Source organism: Microcaecilia unicolor, chromosome 14, assembly GCF_901765095.1.
Source record: "Microcaecilia unicolor chromosome 14, aMicUni1.1, whole genome shotgun sequence".
Taxonomy (NCBI): domain Eukaryota; kingdom Metazoa; phylum Chordata; class Amphibia; order Gymnophiona; family Siphonopidae; genus Microcaecilia; species Microcaecilia unicolor.
In genome coordinates this window covers 26,007,784-26,028,683 of record NC_044044.1, presented here as the reverse complement: position 1 = coordinate 26,028,683, position 20,900 = coordinate 26,007,784, and the positions used below count along the sequence as shown (strand labels likewise).

The 20,900-nt window shown below is 41.4% G+C and overlaps 2 protein-coding genes across 2 annotated transcripts; both read right to left on the bottom strand.

The window, feature by feature from the left end:
- Positions 1-290: 290 nt before the first annotated feature.
- On the bottom strand, positions 291-1,247 carry LOC115457204 (olfactory receptor 6B1-like). Its single transcript, XM_030186628.1, has one exon. The coding sequence runs from the start codon at positions 1,245-1,247 to the stop codon at positions 291-293; it is 957 nt and encodes a 318-aa protein (XP_030042488.1).
- A 10,726-nt stretch (positions 1,248-11,973) lies between these two features.
- LOC115457203 (olfactory receptor 6B1-like) lies at positions 11,974-12,900 on the bottom strand. The gene has a single exon (XM_030186627.1). The coding sequence runs from the start codon at positions 12,898-12,900 to the stop codon at positions 11,974-11,976; it is 927 nt and encodes a 308-aa protein (XP_030042487.1).
- Positions 12,901-20,900: the final 8,000 nt, after the last annotated feature.

Below are 20,900 nucleotides of genomic sequence, written 5' to 3'. Positions count from 1 at the left end.
GTATCCATGATTCTCGTTCATGAATGAAAGTAATTTCTAAAGAACTAAAAATGGACTTAAATTATAGTGGGTAGGGGATTCAGGATACACATCAGCAACAAATTTGTGACAGTAAGAGCAATTAAGTCTTAGAATAAGTTGCATGAGGAGATGGTGTACTTTTCAGCATTGATTGCTGAGAAAAGACTAGATAAAATTCTAATCAGATTAGCAACTACCTTGATGTAACTGGAGTGGACTTGATGGTCTCCTGGTGACTACTTTCTTGGACTGTATCATGATAATGCCTGCTAGTTATTGTCTGTTTTTCTAGGAATAATAATAGTGCAATAACGTGAGTTCCTCAAAACATCTTTTACCTCTTTGTTTCTAAGACAGTAGATGATTGGATTTATAACTGGAGTTATAACGGCATACAACACTGAGATCAGTTTGTTGATATCAAAAGCACTGATCTTTTTAGGACGGGCATATATATAGAGTGTTGCCGAATAGAATATGGTGACCACAGTGAGGTGGGAGGCACAAGTAGAGAAGGCCTTCTTCCGTCCTGTGGTGGATGGGATTTTTAAGATAGCAGCCACTATTGCGATATACGACACAACAGTTACCGTGAGAGGGGTCAGTAATATAACCAGTGCTAAGATGAAGTCTACTAGTTCAGCCAGAGACATATCCATGCAGGCGAGGTTCAGAACAGGGGAGATATCGCAGAAGAAATGGTTAATAACATTGACTCCACAAAAGGATAACCTGGAGATGAAAGAAATCTTTATCATTGTTATGGCAAACCCACTTATCCAAGCAACAGCAGCCAGTTCGATACAGAGTGTGCTGCTCATGATGGTAGAATATCTCAATGGATAACAAATAGCCACGTAGCGGTCAAACGCCATGACTGCTAGAAGGACACATTCACAGCTCATCAGTGAAATGAAGAAGAACAGTTGGGTCATGCATCCAGAGAACGAAATGATTTTCTTTTCTGAGGCAAGGTTAGCAAGCAAGTTTGGGATGGTTACCGTGATGTAGGACATCTCCATAAAGGACAGATTTGCGAGAAAGAAGTACATGGGTTTGTGAAGCTTTCTGTTCAGTGTGATCATCAAAATAATGACCATATTTTCTACGACAGTAAATACGTAAGCAAATAAAAATACTATGAAGAGAGTAATCTGTACACGCAATGTAGTTGGGAACCCTCGGAGAATGAATTCTGTCACGATTGTTTCATTTCTTTGTTCCATGTGGGTACTATTTTCTCATCTGGAATAATAAGCACAATTCATCAGAAGAGTAGAAATGGCAGTAGAACACATAAAATAACTCCTACAACATCTCGTGAGGTTTTATTATACAGCTTTAGGACTTAGGTACCTGCAAGGAGCAATACTGTGTTCAGGAATCTTTTCCGTGCATCTTTTGTGTGGTTACAGATCATAGCTGAAACATGGCCTGTGTTGGGTCATATGTACCAATGCATCTCGTCTTTTATATTGGAGAATAAACTTTTAAATATTTTTGGTCATCTTGGAACTTGGTTCTTTTGGGATCTTCCATCCTCTTTGATTGTCCTGTTTCCCTTGCGGAAGTGTTGGTCTCCTCTTCCCTGGCATGGGCAGGGATCAAAGTTTGTGCATGTAACCTACAGAACACTTACAGAGTTCTGTAAGTTGCGTACACCTTTACAGAAATTACGCATAAACGGTTACGCCAGGTCAAAGGCTGGTGCAACTGCTGTCATGTAATTTTTATGTGTGCTGATGGCAGGTTAGGCTAGTATTCTAGAATGCATTTTGACTTGGCACTTTGCTTGTGTCATTGGGGCATCTAATACATAGCACCTAGCTATGAAATTACCCCCTAACTGTACTGTAGGTTAAAAACAAATGCGCTAATTCCATTAGTGCAAGCAAAGGGCTAGATTCAGTAAACGGCACCCAAAATTGGTCACTAAAAAAAAAAATCGGTACTCAACGCTGCTCTATAATGGACACTCATTTTGGTGCTCAAATTTAGGCTCCAGGAGTTGCGCCTGTTCAAACCTGGTAAAATTCCTGGCATCCAATTTTGGCACACATCCCCAGTAGCCTACAATACGGCATGAAAATTTTAGGAATGCTCGTCAACCGCCCATGGACCTCTCATGGCCATGCCCCTTTTTGGGTTATGTGTTACGGGATCTGGGTGCACATTTTTATAGACTAAGTGCATAGCAAGATGTGCACACAAATCCAATTAGTGCTAATTAGCATCCGATTATTTGCACTGATTAGATTGTTAGCCGATTCAGGGCCTCTTGTATCAAACAGTGCTAGTGGGTCCTGTGGGGCAAAGCCGACAGAGCCTATTCAAAGTGAATGAGCTTTGTTGGCATTACCTCAACGGAAGCCCCTAGTGGGGCTTGATAAAAGAGGATAGTTGGGCTCACATCTTGGATCGGTGCCCAGATATCGGCACTGAATTTTAGATGCCATATATATGGAATCCGAGGGAAAAGGCTTGTGCATCCTATTTTTTAAATTTATTTAATACATTTATATCCCACATTTCCTCACCAATTGCATCTCAATGTGGCTTGCACATATCTGTAGAAAAGGCTACAGTGCATGAAATACAATTACACAGTTTAAAAGTAAAATAGTAAACAACATTTAAAACAACAATATGTAAAAGATAATAAAGATAATTAGTGTCCTTGAATCATTGTTAGACTAAAAGTTACTTGAAATTATGCAGAGTCTGAAGGATAAGTCTTTTTGAACAGAACAGTCTTCAATAACTTTCTGTATTTTAAGTAGATCTGGGTACGTTTGACTGATTTGGGTAGAGCATTCCACAATTGTGTGCCTATAAATGTGAAGTTGGAGGCATAAATAGATTTGTACTTAAGGCCATTACAGTCTGGGTAGTGTAGATTCAAGTAGGATCGCGAGAGACTGGATCTATTTCTAGGTGGTAAGTCAACCAATTCAAGCACATATTTTGGAACTTCCCCGTAAATTATCCTGTGAATTAACGTGCAGACCTTAAAGGCAACCCGTTCCTTAATGGGAAGCCAATGCAGTCTTTCACGAAGACTATGTATATATGAGGTCTTTTATATTCATTGTTGTTTTTTTTTAAGCTTGCCCATGCACCTTGAGTATTGTGTTCAATTCTGGTCACCTCATCTCAAGAAAGATATAGTACAATTGGAAAAGGTGTAGCGAAGGGCGACTAAAATGATAGCGGGGATGGGACGACTTCCCTGTGAAGAAAGAGAAAGACTAAGGAGGCTAGGGCTTTTCAGCTTGGAGAAGAGACGGCTGAGGGGAGACATGATAGAGGTCTATGAAATAATGAGTGGTATGGAACAGGTGGATGTGAAGCGTCTGTTCACGCTTTCCAAAAATACTAGGACTAGGGGGCATGCGATGAAACTACAGTGTAGTAAATTTAAAATAAATTGGAGAAAAGTTTTCTTCACCCAACGCATAATTAAACTCTGGAATTCGTTGCCGGAGAACGTGGTGAAGATGGTTAGCTTAGCAGAGTTTAAAAAGGGGTTAGACGTTTTTTTAAAGAACAAGTCCATAAACTGCTACTAAATGGACTTGGGAAAAATCCACAATTCCAGGAATAACATGTATAGAATGTTTGTACGTTTGGGAAGCTTGCCAGGTGCCCTTGGCCTGGATTGGCCGCTGTCGTGGACAGGATGCTGGGCTCGATGGACCCTTGGTCTTTTCCCAGTGTGGCATTACTTATGTACTTATGTACTCTTTCTCTATACTTGAACTACATACTTCTCTTGCCTTCCTAGAACTATCAAAAAAATAATTTAAAATAATTTTATACTTATGAGCCAAGAGGAATATAGCATGCACTAAGTTTTAGTCAAAGGATCTCTTAATTTTTTAAGTCAAATTAGAATGGAAATAATTTGCCCTTTTCAAAAGTCCTATGTCCCTCCTGATTTGACCTAAGTGGCCTCACATATTTTTGAGCACCATCGTCTTGGGTTAATTCTTACATTGACCCAATCAAAGGTACCATAGCCTGTGAAGGATCATGAATTTTCCAGGACCAGTAGAGCGGGTGAGAATCTGATCTACGCTTGTTTCATACAAACCCTTACAGATGCAAGGAAACGAAGACTATGATGATAGATAAAGAACACAAGGATTCATCTCTAGACCAATATGAATCCTTCTTGATTTGCCACACTCCTATAATATTCTCCTTCTCTGATTTTTCCTTAAATTCTGATATCATTTTTGCCTTTGGAGCAAGAAACCATAAGGGGGAAGGAAGCTGAAAACATTGATTTTATTAGAATGGGAGTGGGAAGAAATAATTGAAGATTACAGTTTTGCCTTTAAAAATTTGCAGGAAACTCTGGAATGTTTTGCTGTAGCTGTTTCATAGAGTAATAGGTTATTGAGATTTGCAGATTCTAGGACTATGTGAACTTGGGGAAAATAGGACCTCAAATTAATATCATGAATCTATACAAAACCAGGTCACATCATATTAGTTATGCAGGGGTCATTTTACTAACGTGCGCTGAAAAATGGCCTGAGGTAGTATAGATGAGTGTTTTGGGCACGCACAGAATCATTTTTCAGCACACCTACAAAAAAATACCTTTTTAAAATTTTTGTCGAAAATGGACGTGCAGCAAAATTGCCCCGCGTCTACTTTAATGGGTAGTGGTAAAGGCTCCCCCCCCCCTCCTGAAATGGCCATTTCTTTTCCTCAAAAAAGGGCAGTCTTTTACCTGCTGCAGTAAAAAGGGGCCGCAGCACGCATCAAAAGCGCACGCTGATGCTAGCGCAGGCAACCGTTTACCGCAGCTTAGTGAAAGGACTCCGTAAATTGGGCTACACCGAAATCCATCTAGTTCGGTTCAAGTTCCAGCTTCTTCGTTCATGCCTGGATTTTATAGAATGTTCATAGATTTATCCATGGAACTGTTTTGAGAAGATTTTTTGCATCAGAAACCAGAGCAGCGAAGCACAAAGTATAAGAAAAAAATAAGCGTATTTAGGAATCTGTCCTGCCCCCAAGAAAGGATACTGGAGGAGCGTACAATCTTTATAGATTAAAAAAAACAACAACATATTTTGTTTCACAGGCTAGATCATTCAAGTTTCTTGAATCACTTATCCTGGCTTCCAAAATGAAAATTTAGGGGTCCTTTTACTAAGCCGCGGTAAAAAGTGGATCTGCGGTAGTGTAGGCGCAGGTTTTGGGTACAAGCAGAATTATTTTTCAGCACACCTGTAAAAAAGGCCTCTTTGTTTCCCCCCCCCTCTCCAAAGTGGACGTGAGGCAAAATCAAAATTGCCGCGCGTCCATTTTGGGTCTGAGACTTTACCACCAGCCGTAGACCTAGCGGTAAAGAATTTGGGCGGTAATGACCTACGCGTGTCAGATGCCATTTGGCGTGCGTCCGCTACGAGCATCCGAAAATAAAAATTACTTTTCAGACGCGCGTAGCGAATGCACGCAAAAAATAAAATTGCCGCAAGAGCACCGTGGTAGGTAGGAGGTAGGCTCATTTTGGCATGCGTTGGGCGCTGTTGAATACAGTTTACAAAATATTGGATTAAATTCATCTACTAGCACGCACGAAGAAACATACATGACACTCTGGATTGGCTAAAATATTTCTTATTTAAGATGATGAATGAGTTTGCTTACCGTCCTCTACCTGTATCTTGTTGTAAAGTGCTTCAGAAATGCCCAACGCCTGAGGGATAAGGAATGTATTTGCAAATCAAAACTAAAGAAGTTAGTAGAATATTATGCTGTTTGAAATGTGCTCTGTCCCTGTTACAAGTAATTCTGAAGAGCAAGCAGCTGGTTCCCTCAGACACAAAGGAATTTATACAGTGACTTTGTGGCTTCAGTCATACCCTGGACACTGAATTCCCCAAAGCACCCTTAGAGATATGCTCAGATGCCAGCTGCAAAACAAGCACTGAGGTGAAAAAACTTCTTCTATGAAGACAAAACAAAATATAGTGATGCAATTGACTATGTTTGTGTGTCCATATGAAAAATTATGTGATGGTGCAGCCTTTTAATTAAGGCAAAGGGCATTTATTTATTTAGATTTTGCTCACACCTTTTTCAGTAGTAGCTCAAGGTGAGTTACATTCAGGTACACTGGATATTTTTCTGTCCCAGGAGGGCTCACAATCTAAGTTTGTACCTGAGGCAATGGAGGGTTAAGTGACTTGCCCCAGGGCTGCCGAGAGGGGGGGAGGGCAGGGGACCAAAACTCCCTGGGCCCGGGCCTCACCTGCCTGCCTCCTGGGCTCCGGGCCCCCTGCATTCGAAGCAGCAGTCACAGATTGCCTCCCTTCGGGCCTTCCCTCCCTGTGTCCCGCCCTCGTGGAAACCGGAAGTTACATCAGACGAGGGCGGGACACGGAAGGAAGGCCAGAAGAGAGGCAATCTGCGACTGCCGCTTTGAATGCAGGGGGCCCGGAGCCGTGGAGGCAGGCAGGTGAGACCGGGGACTGCAGCGGTGGGGGTGCGATGGGGGGGGTGGCAGTGGCGGGGGGGAGCGACAGGGAGCGGCAGCGGCGGGGCGGTGGCGGCCTTATGTTTCTGAGTGGTAGGTCTATAAGATCTGTCATATATCCTGGGACTTGGCCATAGATAATCCTGTGGACCAGGGTGCAGATTTTGAAAGTAATACGTTCTTTGATTGGCAGCCAATGCAGTTTTTCACGGAGGGGCTTGGCACTGTCGAATCGCCATTTGCCAAATATTAGTCTGGCTGCTGTATTCTGAGCGGGAATGGACCTGTGCACGCCCAATACATACATCAATACCAGCGCAGGCAATTTTTTTTGGTGCACCTTAGTAAAAGGACCCCTTTATTTGGATACTGGACTGAATATCACAACTAAAATGTCTGTGGATCCAGATATTCAGTGCTTCTCACAATCCCAGTTGCTATTCTGAATATCCAGATTTTTTAACTGCTATGGCCACAGCTGACCACAACAGCTGAATCTTCATCTGATTATTATTTTTTTTTTTTGTTACTGAATTTTCAAAAATGCATTTATCATACATATAAAGAAAAAATGTCTCAAGAAATTACCGAACACAAGTATAACAACATCAAAACATTCTGGCCCACCTAAAGGGACGATCTTGCCAAATCTGCTGGCCATCTTTAAGCCAAGATAGGAACTTTGATTCCTTAAATCTTTATTGTTCTTGCATTATAGAATTTTTCTACATTTGTTCCAATATAAAATCTTAGAACATGCATAATGGTACAACAGAATTGAGTCAATTGCAATTTTTGACTTTGCATTTTTAGTTGACAGCTTTGCTTTGCTATCAGAGACATGAAAGGCACAGTGCAGGTAAATTCAAGGTCAGATGGGGCAAGACTAGAATAAATAAATCTTCAAAGTCTAGCATATTGTGGCACTTTGAATGAACCCATTTACTCAAATAACCTTCCTTTTATGGTACACAGGAGTCCTCCTTCTCCTCCTGCATTTCCAACTTTGAGTTGATGCAACAATATTATGGTTTCAATTGCAAGGGGCAGGAATGTGGTAGGAATATTGGTGGAGGTCTCTCGTGCATTTTAAAGGGAACATAGACCCTAAGATGTCTTTCTGTAATGAAAAGGGTACAACGTCAAGGCAATAGGAAATTCCATAATATCTTGTCTTTTATTTGGTATAGAAACAACTTTATTGAAGACCTAGAGGGGCATAATCGAATGGGGCGCCCAAGTTGTTATGAGGGTGGGGCAACCCGTATTATCGAAACAAGATGGGTGTCCATCTTTCGTTTCGATAATACGGTCGGGGACGCCCAATCATGAAATTTAGGTCAACCTTAGAGATGGTCGTCCCAGGTTTTCGGCGATAATGGAAACCGAGGATGCCCATCTCAAAAATGACCAAATCCAAGCTATTTGGTCATGGGAGGAGCCAGAATTCGTAGTGCACTGGTCCCCCTCACATGCCAGGACACCAACCGGACACCCTAGGGGGCACAGCAGTGGACTTCACAAATTGCTCCCAGGTGCATAGCTCCCTTCCCTTGTGTGCTGAGCCCCCAAACCCCCCCAAACCCACTCCCCACAACTGTACACCACTATCATAGCCCTAAGGGGTGAAGGGGGGCATCTACATGTGGGTACAGTGGGTTTTGGGGGGGGTTTGGAGGGCTCAACATTTACCACCACAAGTGTAACAGGTAAGGGTGGTGGGCCTGGGTCCGCCTGCCTGAAGTGCACTGCATATACTAAAAACTGCTCCAGGGACCTGCATACTGCTGTCAGGGAGCTGGGTATGACATCTGAGGCTGGCAAAAAATGTTTTTAAATTTTGTTTTTGGGTGGGAGGGGGTTGGTGACCACTGGGGGAGTAAGGGGAAGTCATCCCTGATTCCCTCCGGTGGTCATCTGGTCAGTTTGGGCACCTTTTTGAGGCTTGGTCGTGAAAAAAAAAATGGACCAAGGTAAGTCGGCCAAATGCTCATCAGGGACGCCCTTCTTTTTTCCATTATCGGCCAAGGACGCCCATCTCTAAATCACACCCCAGTCCCGCCTTCGGTACGGTGCTGACACTCCCCTGTGAATTTTGGTTGTCCCCATGAGGGAAAGCAGTTGAGGATGCCCAAAATCGGCTTTCAATTATGCCGATTTGGGCGACCCTGAGAGAAGGATGCCCATCTCCCAATTTGTGTCGGAAGATGGGCGTCCTTCGCTTTCGAAAATTCACCTGATAGTTAAAAAAGAGAGACACAAGGGCAAAGTTAAGCACAGACAAGCCATTGAACTTTATTGTCTTTCATTGGTGTCAACTGATTTTCATAACCTTCAATACATCCTCAAGTCTCATATGATATACATTGACTTTCATTAATTATGAAAGAACCTAACTTATCTGAATTCATTCCAAATGACATGCAAGAACACTATAGATTTATTATATTCTCAGACGTCTTTTCATAGCTTATAATTTATTTATTTATTTATTTATGCATTGCATTTGTATCCCATATTTCCCCACCTTTTGGTAGGTTCAATGTGGCTTACATGGAACAATGGGGCGGTTACAGAATATCATGCAATTAGTATAGCAATATTTCAGACATCAAACATCTGGTGATGTGGCAAGTGATATAATCTGACATTTATCCTGATTCATCCTGTCTTCTTCCTTAAAAATTCCAGTGTTTAGGTTTATAAGAAAAATGATGTGCTTTTCAACTTTTCTGTGCATCAACCATCCATAGCTCTTATTAATAGTGTAAGGATAATCACTGTGACTTCTGTTATTTGTTGATTCACTGTATCTGGAACAATTAATTTATAATAAATAAAGTACCTTCCCTGAACCTTTGTGCCTGTAGCAACAAAGCATCCATAAATGAACTGTTAAAAAAACTTATTTTAGCACGCCCACAATACTCATCCATTCTACATTCTACATTTTTCTTTTCGGTCATTCCACGTCAAGTGGTCTGGTGGTCCCTGCGCGACCATCACGGATTTCGATGAAATTTTCTGTGAACATTCATACATGTCCCCAGTGAACCTTGGTAATGTTTTACGTTCGCCGATGCAATGCTTGCTGAGATATAGTAATCTGTTTGACCCCATACTGCAGCCTTCGCGCAGGGACCACCAGACCACTTGACATGGAATGACCCTTTTAAAAGTATCGGACTAACCTGCATGAAGTGGTGGGGATAAGCCAAAAACAACAGTCTGAACTGGGTTAGGATAATCTGTATCAAGCATTGACTATAACCTAAACAGCAGATGTGAGGGCACATTGTGTTTCCAAGAAGGCAGGAAACCGATCTGCATCGCACGGCAGTTACAACCCTAAATAGTAGTGGTGTGGTTGAATCAGGCTTCGAAAGACTCTTTGGAGAAAGTATATGGAGGGACAATGGTTAAAATCCAAACCTTAGTGAGTATGGGAAGACTGGATGTTTTTGGATGACTGCCTCACTAATCTAACTGGCTGTGGGGGGGTTATTGCAGTACTAGGTCATGACACGTGGAAGGGGACTAGGCCTAAAATAGCCCACCAGCAGAGGAGGTTAAGGCCACCACTTCTGACAGATCTGACACATGATATGAAAGGGAGAAATAAAAGACAAGACAGGAACGGTGTGGGAGGGGGGGGGGGTGTGCTGTAGTATTGGTTACATACAGAAATCGTTACAATCATCTACCCAAAGTTGAAGAATCTGAACTGGGATAACTGGATGGGCCAAACTGATCTTTATATTCCACCAATCCCAACATCTACTACTGTATGTTACTATATTAGCTTACTGTACTGTAACTTTCTATCCCTTAACAATCTTCCCTTGATTTCCTATATCTGCAATATTCAACCTTGTTCCCTTTTGTTATTCTTGCAAGAATGAGCCTTCTACCAATCATCACCTTCTTATTTATTAAATCTTTTTATTCATCAGCATTTTAACAGGTCAGTATTAGCAATGTTCCTTCTAAGGTGCATGGTAGTGAACCACCCACCACTGGGGTAGTCTAGCAATTGAAGTTTGAATCCCCTAGGAATCCCACACAAGTTTCCCACACCATGCTATTGAAACCAGAAGATTGGTGCACCACCCCTGCCAGTAGGGGAAAGGGAAATGGGACTTGACATACCGCCTTTCTGAGTTTTTTTCCCAACTACATTCAAAGCGGTTTACATATATTCAGGTTCTTATTTTGTACCAGGGGCAATGGAGGGTTAAGTGACTTGCCCAGAGTCACAAGGAGCTGCAGTGGGAATTGAACTCAGTTCCCCAGGATCAAACTCCACTGCACTAACCACTAGGCTACTTCTCCATTCCTCCAGTAGGAATGTGGATGGCTCTCTCACATGCACTTTAGATGGAATGTTGATTATTGGCTCGGAATTGGATAATGGTATTTTCCGTAAGGATTAGGTGCACTAATTGTAATTATTCTGAGGGTGTGGCCTGACTCATGATAGGCACTGTTTTGCTTTCACTGAAGGATTCAAGCATGCACTGCTGTTGACTTAAATTTAACCTAAGGAGTGAATTACTGAAAGAGATATGTAACTTATATTAAACAAAGAAATTTTGACTAGAACAGTTCAGGCTGTCAAAAGATACACTTGATGCACAGTATTACTTGAAATGAAGTAGTATCCATGGTCTCAGAGTATAAAGAAATCCAACCATTTATAAACACCTATGAATGTGAGTTCTGAACTGATAAAAACAGGTCTAACATAGCAAGGGGGATGTCAAGATAGGAATAAAGAACTCTGGGGTCCTTTTACAAAGGTGTGCTGAAAAATGGCTTGCGGTAGTGTAGGTGCGGGTTTGGGTGTGCGCCGATCCATTTTCAGCGTGCCTATAAAAAAGGGCTTTTTTAAAATTCTTGCTGAAAATGGACGTGCGGCAAAATCAAAATTGCTCCTCGTCCATTTTGGGTCTGAGACCTTACCGCCAGCCATCAACCTAGCGGTAAAGTCTTATGCAGTAACCAGGTGGTAATGACCGACGCGCATCAAATGCCACTTGGCGGATGTACGATACGTGCGTCTGAAAACAAAAATTATTTTGCGGATGTGCATATTGGATGCACGCCAAAAATGAAATGAAATGAAATGCAAGAGCCGTGCGGTAGCCGGGTGGTAACTCCATTTTGGCATGCATTGTTTGCACGTAGACACTTACGTGGCTTAGTAAAAGGACCCCTCAGTAAGGGTAGTTAAGTATTGGAATAAGTTACATAAGAAGATCGTATAATCTTCAACATAGAATATGTGTAGACTAGACAAACATCTGTTTGAGACAGTTCAGGTACAGTGGATCCTGCCATGCTGTAAGGGGATGAAGATGACCTCTTGACATTTCTTTCAAGCTCTGTCTGTCTTGGATTCCTATCCACCGGTGTCATGTAAAATCTATGTATGTCATTTAGTATTTCCTACATTTCTAGGAACAATGGCATGAGTTTTTCAAGATCTCTTTTACCTCTTTGTTTCGAAGACAGTAGATGATTGGGTTTATAATTGGGGTGACAACGGCATACAGCACTGAGATGAGTTTGTTGATATCAAAAGCGTTGATCTTTTTTGGCCGGGCATATATATAGAGTGTTGCCGAATAGAATATGGTGACCACAGTGAGGTGAGAGGCACAGGTGGAGAACGCCTTCTTCCTTCCCGAGGTGGATGGGATTTTTAGTATAGCAGCCACTATTGAGATATAAGACAGAACAGTTGCCGTGAGCGGGATCAGTAATATCACCAGAGCTAAGATGAAGTCTACTAGTTCAGCCAGAGACATATCCGTGCAGGCCAAGTTCAGAACAGGGGAGATATCGCAGAAGAAATGGTTAATAACGTTGGGTCCGCAGAAAGATAACTTGGAGATGAAAGAAATCTTTATTATTGTTATGGTGAATCCACTAATCCATGAGCCGGCAGCCAACTGGATACAGAGCTTGTTGCTCATGATGGTAGAATATCTCAATGGATAGCAAATAGCCACGTAGCGGTCAAACGCCATAACTGCTAGAAGGACACACTCAGTGCACATCAGAGAAATGAAGAAGAACAGTTGGGTCATGCATCCCCAGAAATAAATAACTTTCTTTTCCGTGAGAATATTGACGAGCAAGTTTGGGATGGTGACTGTGATATACCAAATCTCTAAGAAGGACAGATTGCTGAGAAAGAAGTACATGGGTTTGTGGAGCTTCCTGTTCATCCTGATCATCAAAATAATGACCATATTTTCTATTATTGTAAATATGTAGGCAAATAAAAATATTAGGAAGAGGGCAACCTGTGAATGCAGAGATGTTGGGAACCCTAGGAGAATGAATTCTGTCACCATTGTTTCATTTCTTTGTTCCATGGAGGTAGTATATTCTCACCTGTAATAACAAACAGACGCGACCAAAAGAGTAGAAATGGAAGTGAAATACATTAAAATTTGACACTTTTCCCACCTGAGAATTTCTTTTTATAGCTCAACATGTGGACTGAGGATGACCCCCAAAATAGTTAGTACATAAGTATTGCCATACTGGGAATGACCAAAGGTCCATCAAGCCCAGCATCCTGTTTCCAACAGTGGCCAATGGCAAGGTCCCAAAAAAGTACAAAACATTTTATACTGCTTATCCCAGAAATTGTGGATTTTCCCCAAGTCCATTTAACAAGGTCTATGGACTTTTCCTTTAGGAAGCCGTCCAAACCTTTTTTAAACTCCGCTAACTGCCTTTACCACATTCTCTGGCAACGAATTCCAGAGTTTAATTACACACTGAGTGAAGAAAAATTTCTCTGATTCGTTTTAAATTTACTAAATTGTAGCTTCATCGCATGCCCCCTAGTCCTAGTATTTTTGGAAAGCGTAAATGGACACTTCACATCCGCTCATTATTTTATAGACCTCTATCATATCTCCCCTCAGCCGCCTTTTCTCCAAGCTGAAGAGCCCTAGCCGCTTTAGCCTTAACTTATAGGGAAGTCGTCCCATCCCCTTTATCATTTTCGTCGCCTTTCTCTGAATAGTTAAACTCTACATGGCAACATCACGTTAACACATGGTACTTTACAAAATTAGGGCCCTGTTTACTAAGCCGGACTAGCGTTTTTAGAGCACGTTAAATGCTAGAGTCGCCCATATGTTCCCATGGGCAACTTAGCATTTAGTGTTAGTGTGTGCTAAAAATGATATAACACACCCTTAGCACTGCTTAGTAAACAGATGCGACATAATTTGTCTACTGTATACAAAGTCTTTGTCAAAAAAAATTAAAGGCTGCACTCCTTAAGAGCATCGAGAAAGGCAGTGGATATCACTCCTAAAGAAGCAATTAACGAAACAGAAGCTTGCTATAGAGTGTCCCCAGCCAGATTTAAGCTCAGATAAGTGTAGCTATGATATATATACTTGACAGAAAGAGACTGTAGCAACTTTCAGGAGGTTTTTTGACTAATGAGGAGCCGGCCAAATATCCTTAAAAAAACAAGGAACTTCCTTGATTAATGGATAATTCGGCATCAACCATGCAATGTTCAACAGTATAAGTAACAAAGGAGGTTGAGCTTCTGAAGTCTTGTCCTCCGTTTAAAATAAATATTACTCTGATTGAGAGACTAGATTGCTTTATTATAGATATACCATATGTTAATCAGCAGTCATCCATCAGTTATTTGAATTATACTGTATACAAAGGCAAGCCAGCAATATCCAGCCTACAAAAAAAAGGTTTTCGGTTCTCCAATCTGTGTTCTTTACTGTTTTGAAGACGTCTCAACTAGAAATATTTCCTGATCGATATTCAGTTGGTGGCAGTCAGTGTTTCTTTAAATGATGGCTGCTGTCAGTTGAATTTTGCCCCAGTATTCAGCGTCGGCCCCTATCTGGGTCGAGGTCAGCCACTGAAAGTTACCAAGGTACCACAAATATTGAGAGGTGATGGATAGCTACCCAGTTGGTTATTCAGGTACCGCCAATGGAGATCAGTGGTGTCCAGCTCTGCCTCAGATCTGCAGCTTGATCCCCCCCCTAATGTTATTTGAATGTTCTAATGTGTTCTTATTAGGGCTGCACATCGCTCGAAACTTTTAATCGTGCGATTAATCGCATATAGTGTCCCCCTCACCCTTTCACCTGTACAGTGCAAAATATAGACTGCAGATGTAAATTCTCAAAGTTGACATACTGTACTTCAGCTACTAAACCGAAAATAAAATCATTTCTCTTACCTTTGTTGTCCGGTGATTTTATTTTTCTAATTATCTTACTCCCTGACTCTATTTTCAGGGTCTCCCCTCTCCGCCTCTTTTTTTCACTTCTTCCCCTAAACATCTTTCACATTCAACTTTCTGCCATTTTTCTTCCTCCTTATATCTATCTTCTTTCTATCCCTTCCCTTCCCCCTTCATCCACAGGCACCATCCCCTCTCTCCTTCAGTCTTTGTTCCCCTCCCCTCCGTGGGCACCATCTCCTCTCTTTCCTTTCCTCTTTATTGGCAACATTTCCTCCATCTCTCTTCTCTTCCCTTCCTCTCTATAGGCAGCATCTATTTATTGATTTATCACATTTATAACCCACCTTTCCAAACATCTAGGCGAGGTACAATAAAACATTCATTCTCTTCCTCTCCTCTCCGTTTGCACAATCTTCATTTCCCCTCCTTCCTGGGTGCTCCTACAGCTTTTTCTGTCCAGCCACTCCGCATTCTCTCCTACCCTCCCTCGCACTGGCAGCCTTTTCTCTCCTGCAACCTCTTGTTCTCTGGCATTTCATTCCCCCCTGCACGTGGCCCTCCGCACTTGCCTTGTACACACGGGGGCATTAAGCACACGCTGCTCTGCTCCTCTGTAACCGGAGCCCTCCTTCTGTAGCATCCGACTCCTGCAGCAGGAAACAGGAAGCTAGAGAGGGAGGGCTCCGGTTACAGAGGAGTGGAGCGAGTATGTGCTTAATGCCGCCAAGGCAAATTCGGAGGGCAGCGGTGGGGAGGGGGGTGAGATGCCAGAGAGCAGGGTGGCAGGAGAGAAAAGACTGAAAGTATATGGTGGCGGAGGCGGGTAGGCGACAACAAGCTGCAGGAGGGAGGGGCAGTGATAAGAGAGAGCAGCATGACACGATTAGTACGTTAAAATGATTTTCTACCACGGGGATCTGTGCACACCAACTTCAGAAGTACCGCCAGGCTCCCGCAGAAAGGCCAATTTGGCGTGCACTACCCACGCAGTAAGTCTACCACGCCTTTGTATAAGGACCCCCAAATAACCAGAGAGTAGTCATGCTAGCCATGTATGTACTCCTAAATGTACAGATCTGTCCAGCCAGCAGGATTTAATCCTCTTCTGTCCAGTTAAATTGTTTTGAGTGCTACCTGTACATTAACTGGAGGGCAAAATGCTAGGGTTAAGCCAGGGGTCTTGTGGCTATTCTGGTTTAAATTTGTCCATTAGTGCACTGTAATAAAAGGACCCCTTAGTGCAGTGGTTCCCAAATCTGGACATGGAGACACCCAGTCAGTCAGGTTTTCAGGACATCTACAATGACTATTCATGAAGAGATTTGCATGCATTGCTTCCTCGGTATGCAAATCTCTGTCATGACTATTCATTGTGGATATCCTGAAAACCTGACTTTGCTGGGGTGCCTCTAGGATCAGGTTTGGAACCACTGCCCTAGTGTATGCTAAATTGATTAAATATGCGTTAACATACAAATGAAGGCATCTTAAGATGATTAGTGCAAGTGAAATTGCCGTAATAACGTTCAAACATTTATATCAAAACAAATATGCCAAATGAACCAAAAACAGCCACACAAAAATCGATATAAATTCTGAACCCCTCCCTCCCCAAAACCTGTTAACCTTTTGTACTTGTGCATAACTAAGGAAATCCCTAGAAATTCTCAGTGGGAAAATTACTACTACTACTACTTATCATTTCTATAGCACTAGTAGACGTTCGCAGCGCTGTACACTTGAATATGAAGAGACAGTCCCTGCTCGACAGAGCTTACAATCTAATTAGGACAGACAAACAGGACAAATAAGGGATAAGGACAAAGAGTAGCAAGATTCTGTGTGGAATCCCAAAGAGTAGCAAGATTCCAGAATCCCACAGTAGCAAGATTCCGGAATCCCATAGACTACTACTTCTACTTATCATTTCTATAGCGGTACTAGACATACGCAGCGCTGTACACTGGACATAAAGAGACGGTCCCTGCTCGACAGAGCTTACAATCTAATTAGGACAGACAAACAGGACAAACAAGAGATAAGGTAATATTAAAGTGAGGATGATAAAATAAGGGTTCTGAACAAGTGAATAAGGGTTAGGAGTTAAAAGCAGCATCAAAAAGGTGGGCTTTTAGCTTAGATTTGAAGACGGTGAGAGATGGAGCTTGACGTACCTGCTCAGGAAGTCTATTCCAGGCATATGGAGCAGCAAGATAAAAGGAACGGAGTCTGGAGTTAGCGGTGGAGGAAAAGGGTGCAGATAAGAGAGATTTACCCTGTGAACGGAGTTCCCGGGGAGGAATGTAGGGAGAGATGAGAGTGGAGAGGTACTGAGGAGCTGCAGAGTGAAAGCACTTATAGGTCAATAAGAGGAGTTTGAACTGTATGCGGAAACAGATAGGAAGCCAGTGAAATGACGAGGAGAGGGCTAATATGAGCATAACGACACTGGCGGAATATTAGTCATGCAGCAGAATTTTGAACAGATTGATGAATTTCTCTGTGATTAACTCAGCAAGATTTGCCTTCAGAAAACTGCATTGCTGATTAGGCAGATCTGATTGCAACTCTAACATTTAAAAAGAGAAAAGCCGATTTCTGCAATTTGCACATTTTTACTAGGCTGTGAAATCTTGGTGAAAATGGAATAATGAAAAACCCATGTGAAGATCCAAAATGTTACATAGACAGTTTAGCTCAGAAAATAGTTGTTTACGTCTGTGCATGCAAAATGGTGATAGCAGTTTATAGAAAGTTCGCTAAAAGCATAACCTTTTATAAAATACACAAAAGTGGCACAATGGTTCACATATATTTGGCAGCATGCACATCAGAAAAATCTATCTGACAAAAGAAAAATTCAATAAACAAGTCGACTGAGACTTTGCATAAGAAAGAAATAATTGTACATATACAAGACTAGGACCAGTACAAGGATATTAGGTGCCCTAGACAAACCTTTAACCTTGATCCCCCCTCTAATAAACTTTTAGGTTCCTTGCCACCCCCAGAAATCACCCCAGCACCACCCCTTCCAAAAATCTGTGTAAAATGGACTATTTAAAAACTGCCCACAATCCATACTGTTAAAAATACCTTCTGTTATTAAAGTAATGCATTTAGAACAAATTAGAGAAAATATTTCTTCACTCGTTGCCAGAGAATGTGGTAAAAGCAGTTAGCACAACAGGGTTTTAAAAAGGTTTGGACAAATTCCTGGAAGAAATGTCCGTAAAACATTATTAAGGTGAACTTGGGAAAATCCACTGCTTGAACTTTAGATAAGCAGCATGGATCATCTGGTGCCTGTGACCTGGATTGACCACTGTTGGAAAAAAGGATTCTGGGCTTGATCTGTTCCAGTATGGCAGTGATTATATCCTTCTGAGTTAGATGGGGAAATAGGATTTGATGTAACACCTTTCTGTGGTTTTTGCAACTACATTCAAAGCAGTTTACATAGTATATACGGGTACTTATTTCTACCTGGAGCAACAGAGGGTTAAGTGACTTGCCCAGAGTCACAAGGAGCTGCAGTGGTAATCAAACCCAGTTCCCCAGGATCAAAGTCCACTGCGCTAACCACTAGGTTACTCCAGTATAGATACTTATATTGTGTAACTTTGACTCCCGCTGCTCCTCGCCCTCGTCAGAAGCAGCTGCCCTAAGCAATTGCCTGCTTCTGCCTAATAGTTGGTCAGCCTTGTACATGAAAATTTGGCTACGTACATATGCAAGTGGCAGATCTCGTGAATTTACACACCCAAGAAAGGCTGAATAGGAAGTTATCCTCCAAAATTGTACATTTTTGCAGTTCTAGGTTTAGTTTTGAACACCACACAGGTTAGTACAACGATCCTCCTCAAGCATGCCCCAAATCCCAATGTAAAATGAGAAGTTTACCTTAGAGTTTTGTGTGACTGAAGGCAGATGTGAATACCAATGTGTAAATTTTCCAGGATATATATGTATTGTCATCATAAAATAAGGAACACACCCAGTACTTCCCTCACCCGTAACTGTCTTGTCTGTCTGTATTATTTAGATTGTAAGCTCTTTTGAGCAGGGACTGTCTCTTTGTGTCAGGTGTTCAGCGCTGCGTGCGTCTGGTAGCGCTATACAAATGCTAATAATAATAATTTGCAGATTTGTCCAAACCATACCCCGAACACAGCACCTTTCAATTTTTGCCTGCCACCACAGAAAACATTTAAGTAGTGCCTTTTGAAAACTGATCCTTATAGGTGTAGCTGATCTAGATGTGTAAATGACATATAAACCTAAAAATAACCTCCAAAACCTAAGGAAATGTTACTGGTCAGTGCAATGGATTTCCATGGATTTTAGAAAAATTCATAGATTTTTGTGAAATAAAAACTAAGCTGAAATCCACCTAGATCTGTTCTGGTTCAAACTAATCTATGCATTCCAAGATTTTACAGAAGGTCCATAGATTTAGTATCCATAGCCAGAGCAGTACAAATTATGAGGGAACAAGAACGCAAGTATTTTTTTTAAGAAACCCAGAGGAAAAGAATGAAAAGCAAAGCGAAACATATAATCTTTATTGATTTAAAGAAGCCAAAACAAAATATCATCCTCAATTTAATATTCCTTTATCTCTTATTTGTCCTGTTTGTCTGTCCTAATTAGATTGTAAGCTCTGTCGAGCAGGGACTGTCTCTCCATGTTCAAGTGTACAGCGCTGCGTACGTCTAGTAGCGCTACAGAAATGATAAGTAGTAGTAGTAGTAATTAATTTCCTCCTATTGGGAAGAATAATAGACCCTCTGGATTGGTTTATATGTCTTTCATTTTTACATTTAAGGTAACGGTGGATAGTCTTACCGTACTCTGCATGTATCTCTTCATAAAAGACTTCAGAAATGCTTGAAACCTGAGTGAATAAATGGGTCGGCAGAAAAAAATATATAAAATATAGGTAACTAGAATATTTGTGCTGGTTTGCAATTGTCTCAGTTATAAGCGTGTTTCTTCTCAGCCTCTCCGAAGAGCAAGCAACCGCACCCTAAGATGCTCAGACAAACTTATATAGTCAGTTATGTGACTTCACTCCTACCCTGGAGACTGTTCTCCGAAGCACCCTTCAAGATCCCCTTGGATACACCAGCAAAACAAACACCAGGGTAAAGCAATTTATTTTTCTGAGGGCAGAAAGAAAGAAATGTTGTTAGAGACAATTTTGCTTATAGATATATGAGTATAGACAATAAGGTAGACATTTTGAAAAATATAGGTGTATGCTGATGCAAAAAATCTGGAATACATGTATAAGTTTTTGGACCTCCCAAACCATACTGAAATTCTCTTTGAATCCTTGCATCCTGTGGCATTTACATGAGTTAACAGTGGCATTATAAAAGTGACATTTACACATATATGTCATTTACATGATAGATCTCCCAACTCAAAAGTCAACTTTAACTGCAAGAGATTATCTCCTTGTACACTTCCCTAATTACAGAAATATCGAAGACAAATCCACTCTAACTCAAGATTACTCTCATTCAGGCACTAATTGTGGAATTCTATCCTAAGGGAATTAAGACAACTCAATAACTATCTAACCTTTCATAAATTCTTGAAGGCTTTTCTTTTCAATAAATTCCTTCACTAGATGTTGGAAATCAGTTATCGCCAAGATCTTTCTCCTCATTGCTAATTTTTCAAGGATGTTCCTTTAACTCTTACAGTTTTCATTAACATGTATTATACATTAACTTGTATAGTTTATTACTTACGTAAGCCGCATAGAACTGAATAATTGTATTTGGATAATGTGGGATACAAGTATCAAATAAATAAATGCCACTTAAGGCCTCTAAAATGACCTTAGTATTTATTTATTTATTTATTTACTGCATTTGTATCCCACATTTTCCCACCTATTTGCAGGCTCAATGTAGCAGGTTTTACCGCGTAGGGGGAGCACGTTGGAAACTCCCGCGCCGCTCACTGTCTGCGATGGTCGCAAGATGGCCGGCTTTGTGGAAAAAGGCAAAATTTTTAAAAAAAGGTGTGACACCGCTTCACCGCGATCGCGAACAAGGAAAAGGAAATGGCCGGCTTGTGTGAGAAACCGCGAAAATAAAAAAGGCGGCCGGGAATTCA

Coding starts and splice junctions, on each gene's coding strand:
- LOC115457204 (XM_030186628.1), bottom strand. CDS start 1,247: ATGGAACAAAGAAATGAAACAATCGTGACAGAATTCATTCTCCGAGGG.
- LOC115457203 (XM_030186627.1), bottom strand. CDS start 12,900: ATGGAACAAAGAAATGAAACAATGGTGACAGAATTCATTCTCCTAGGG.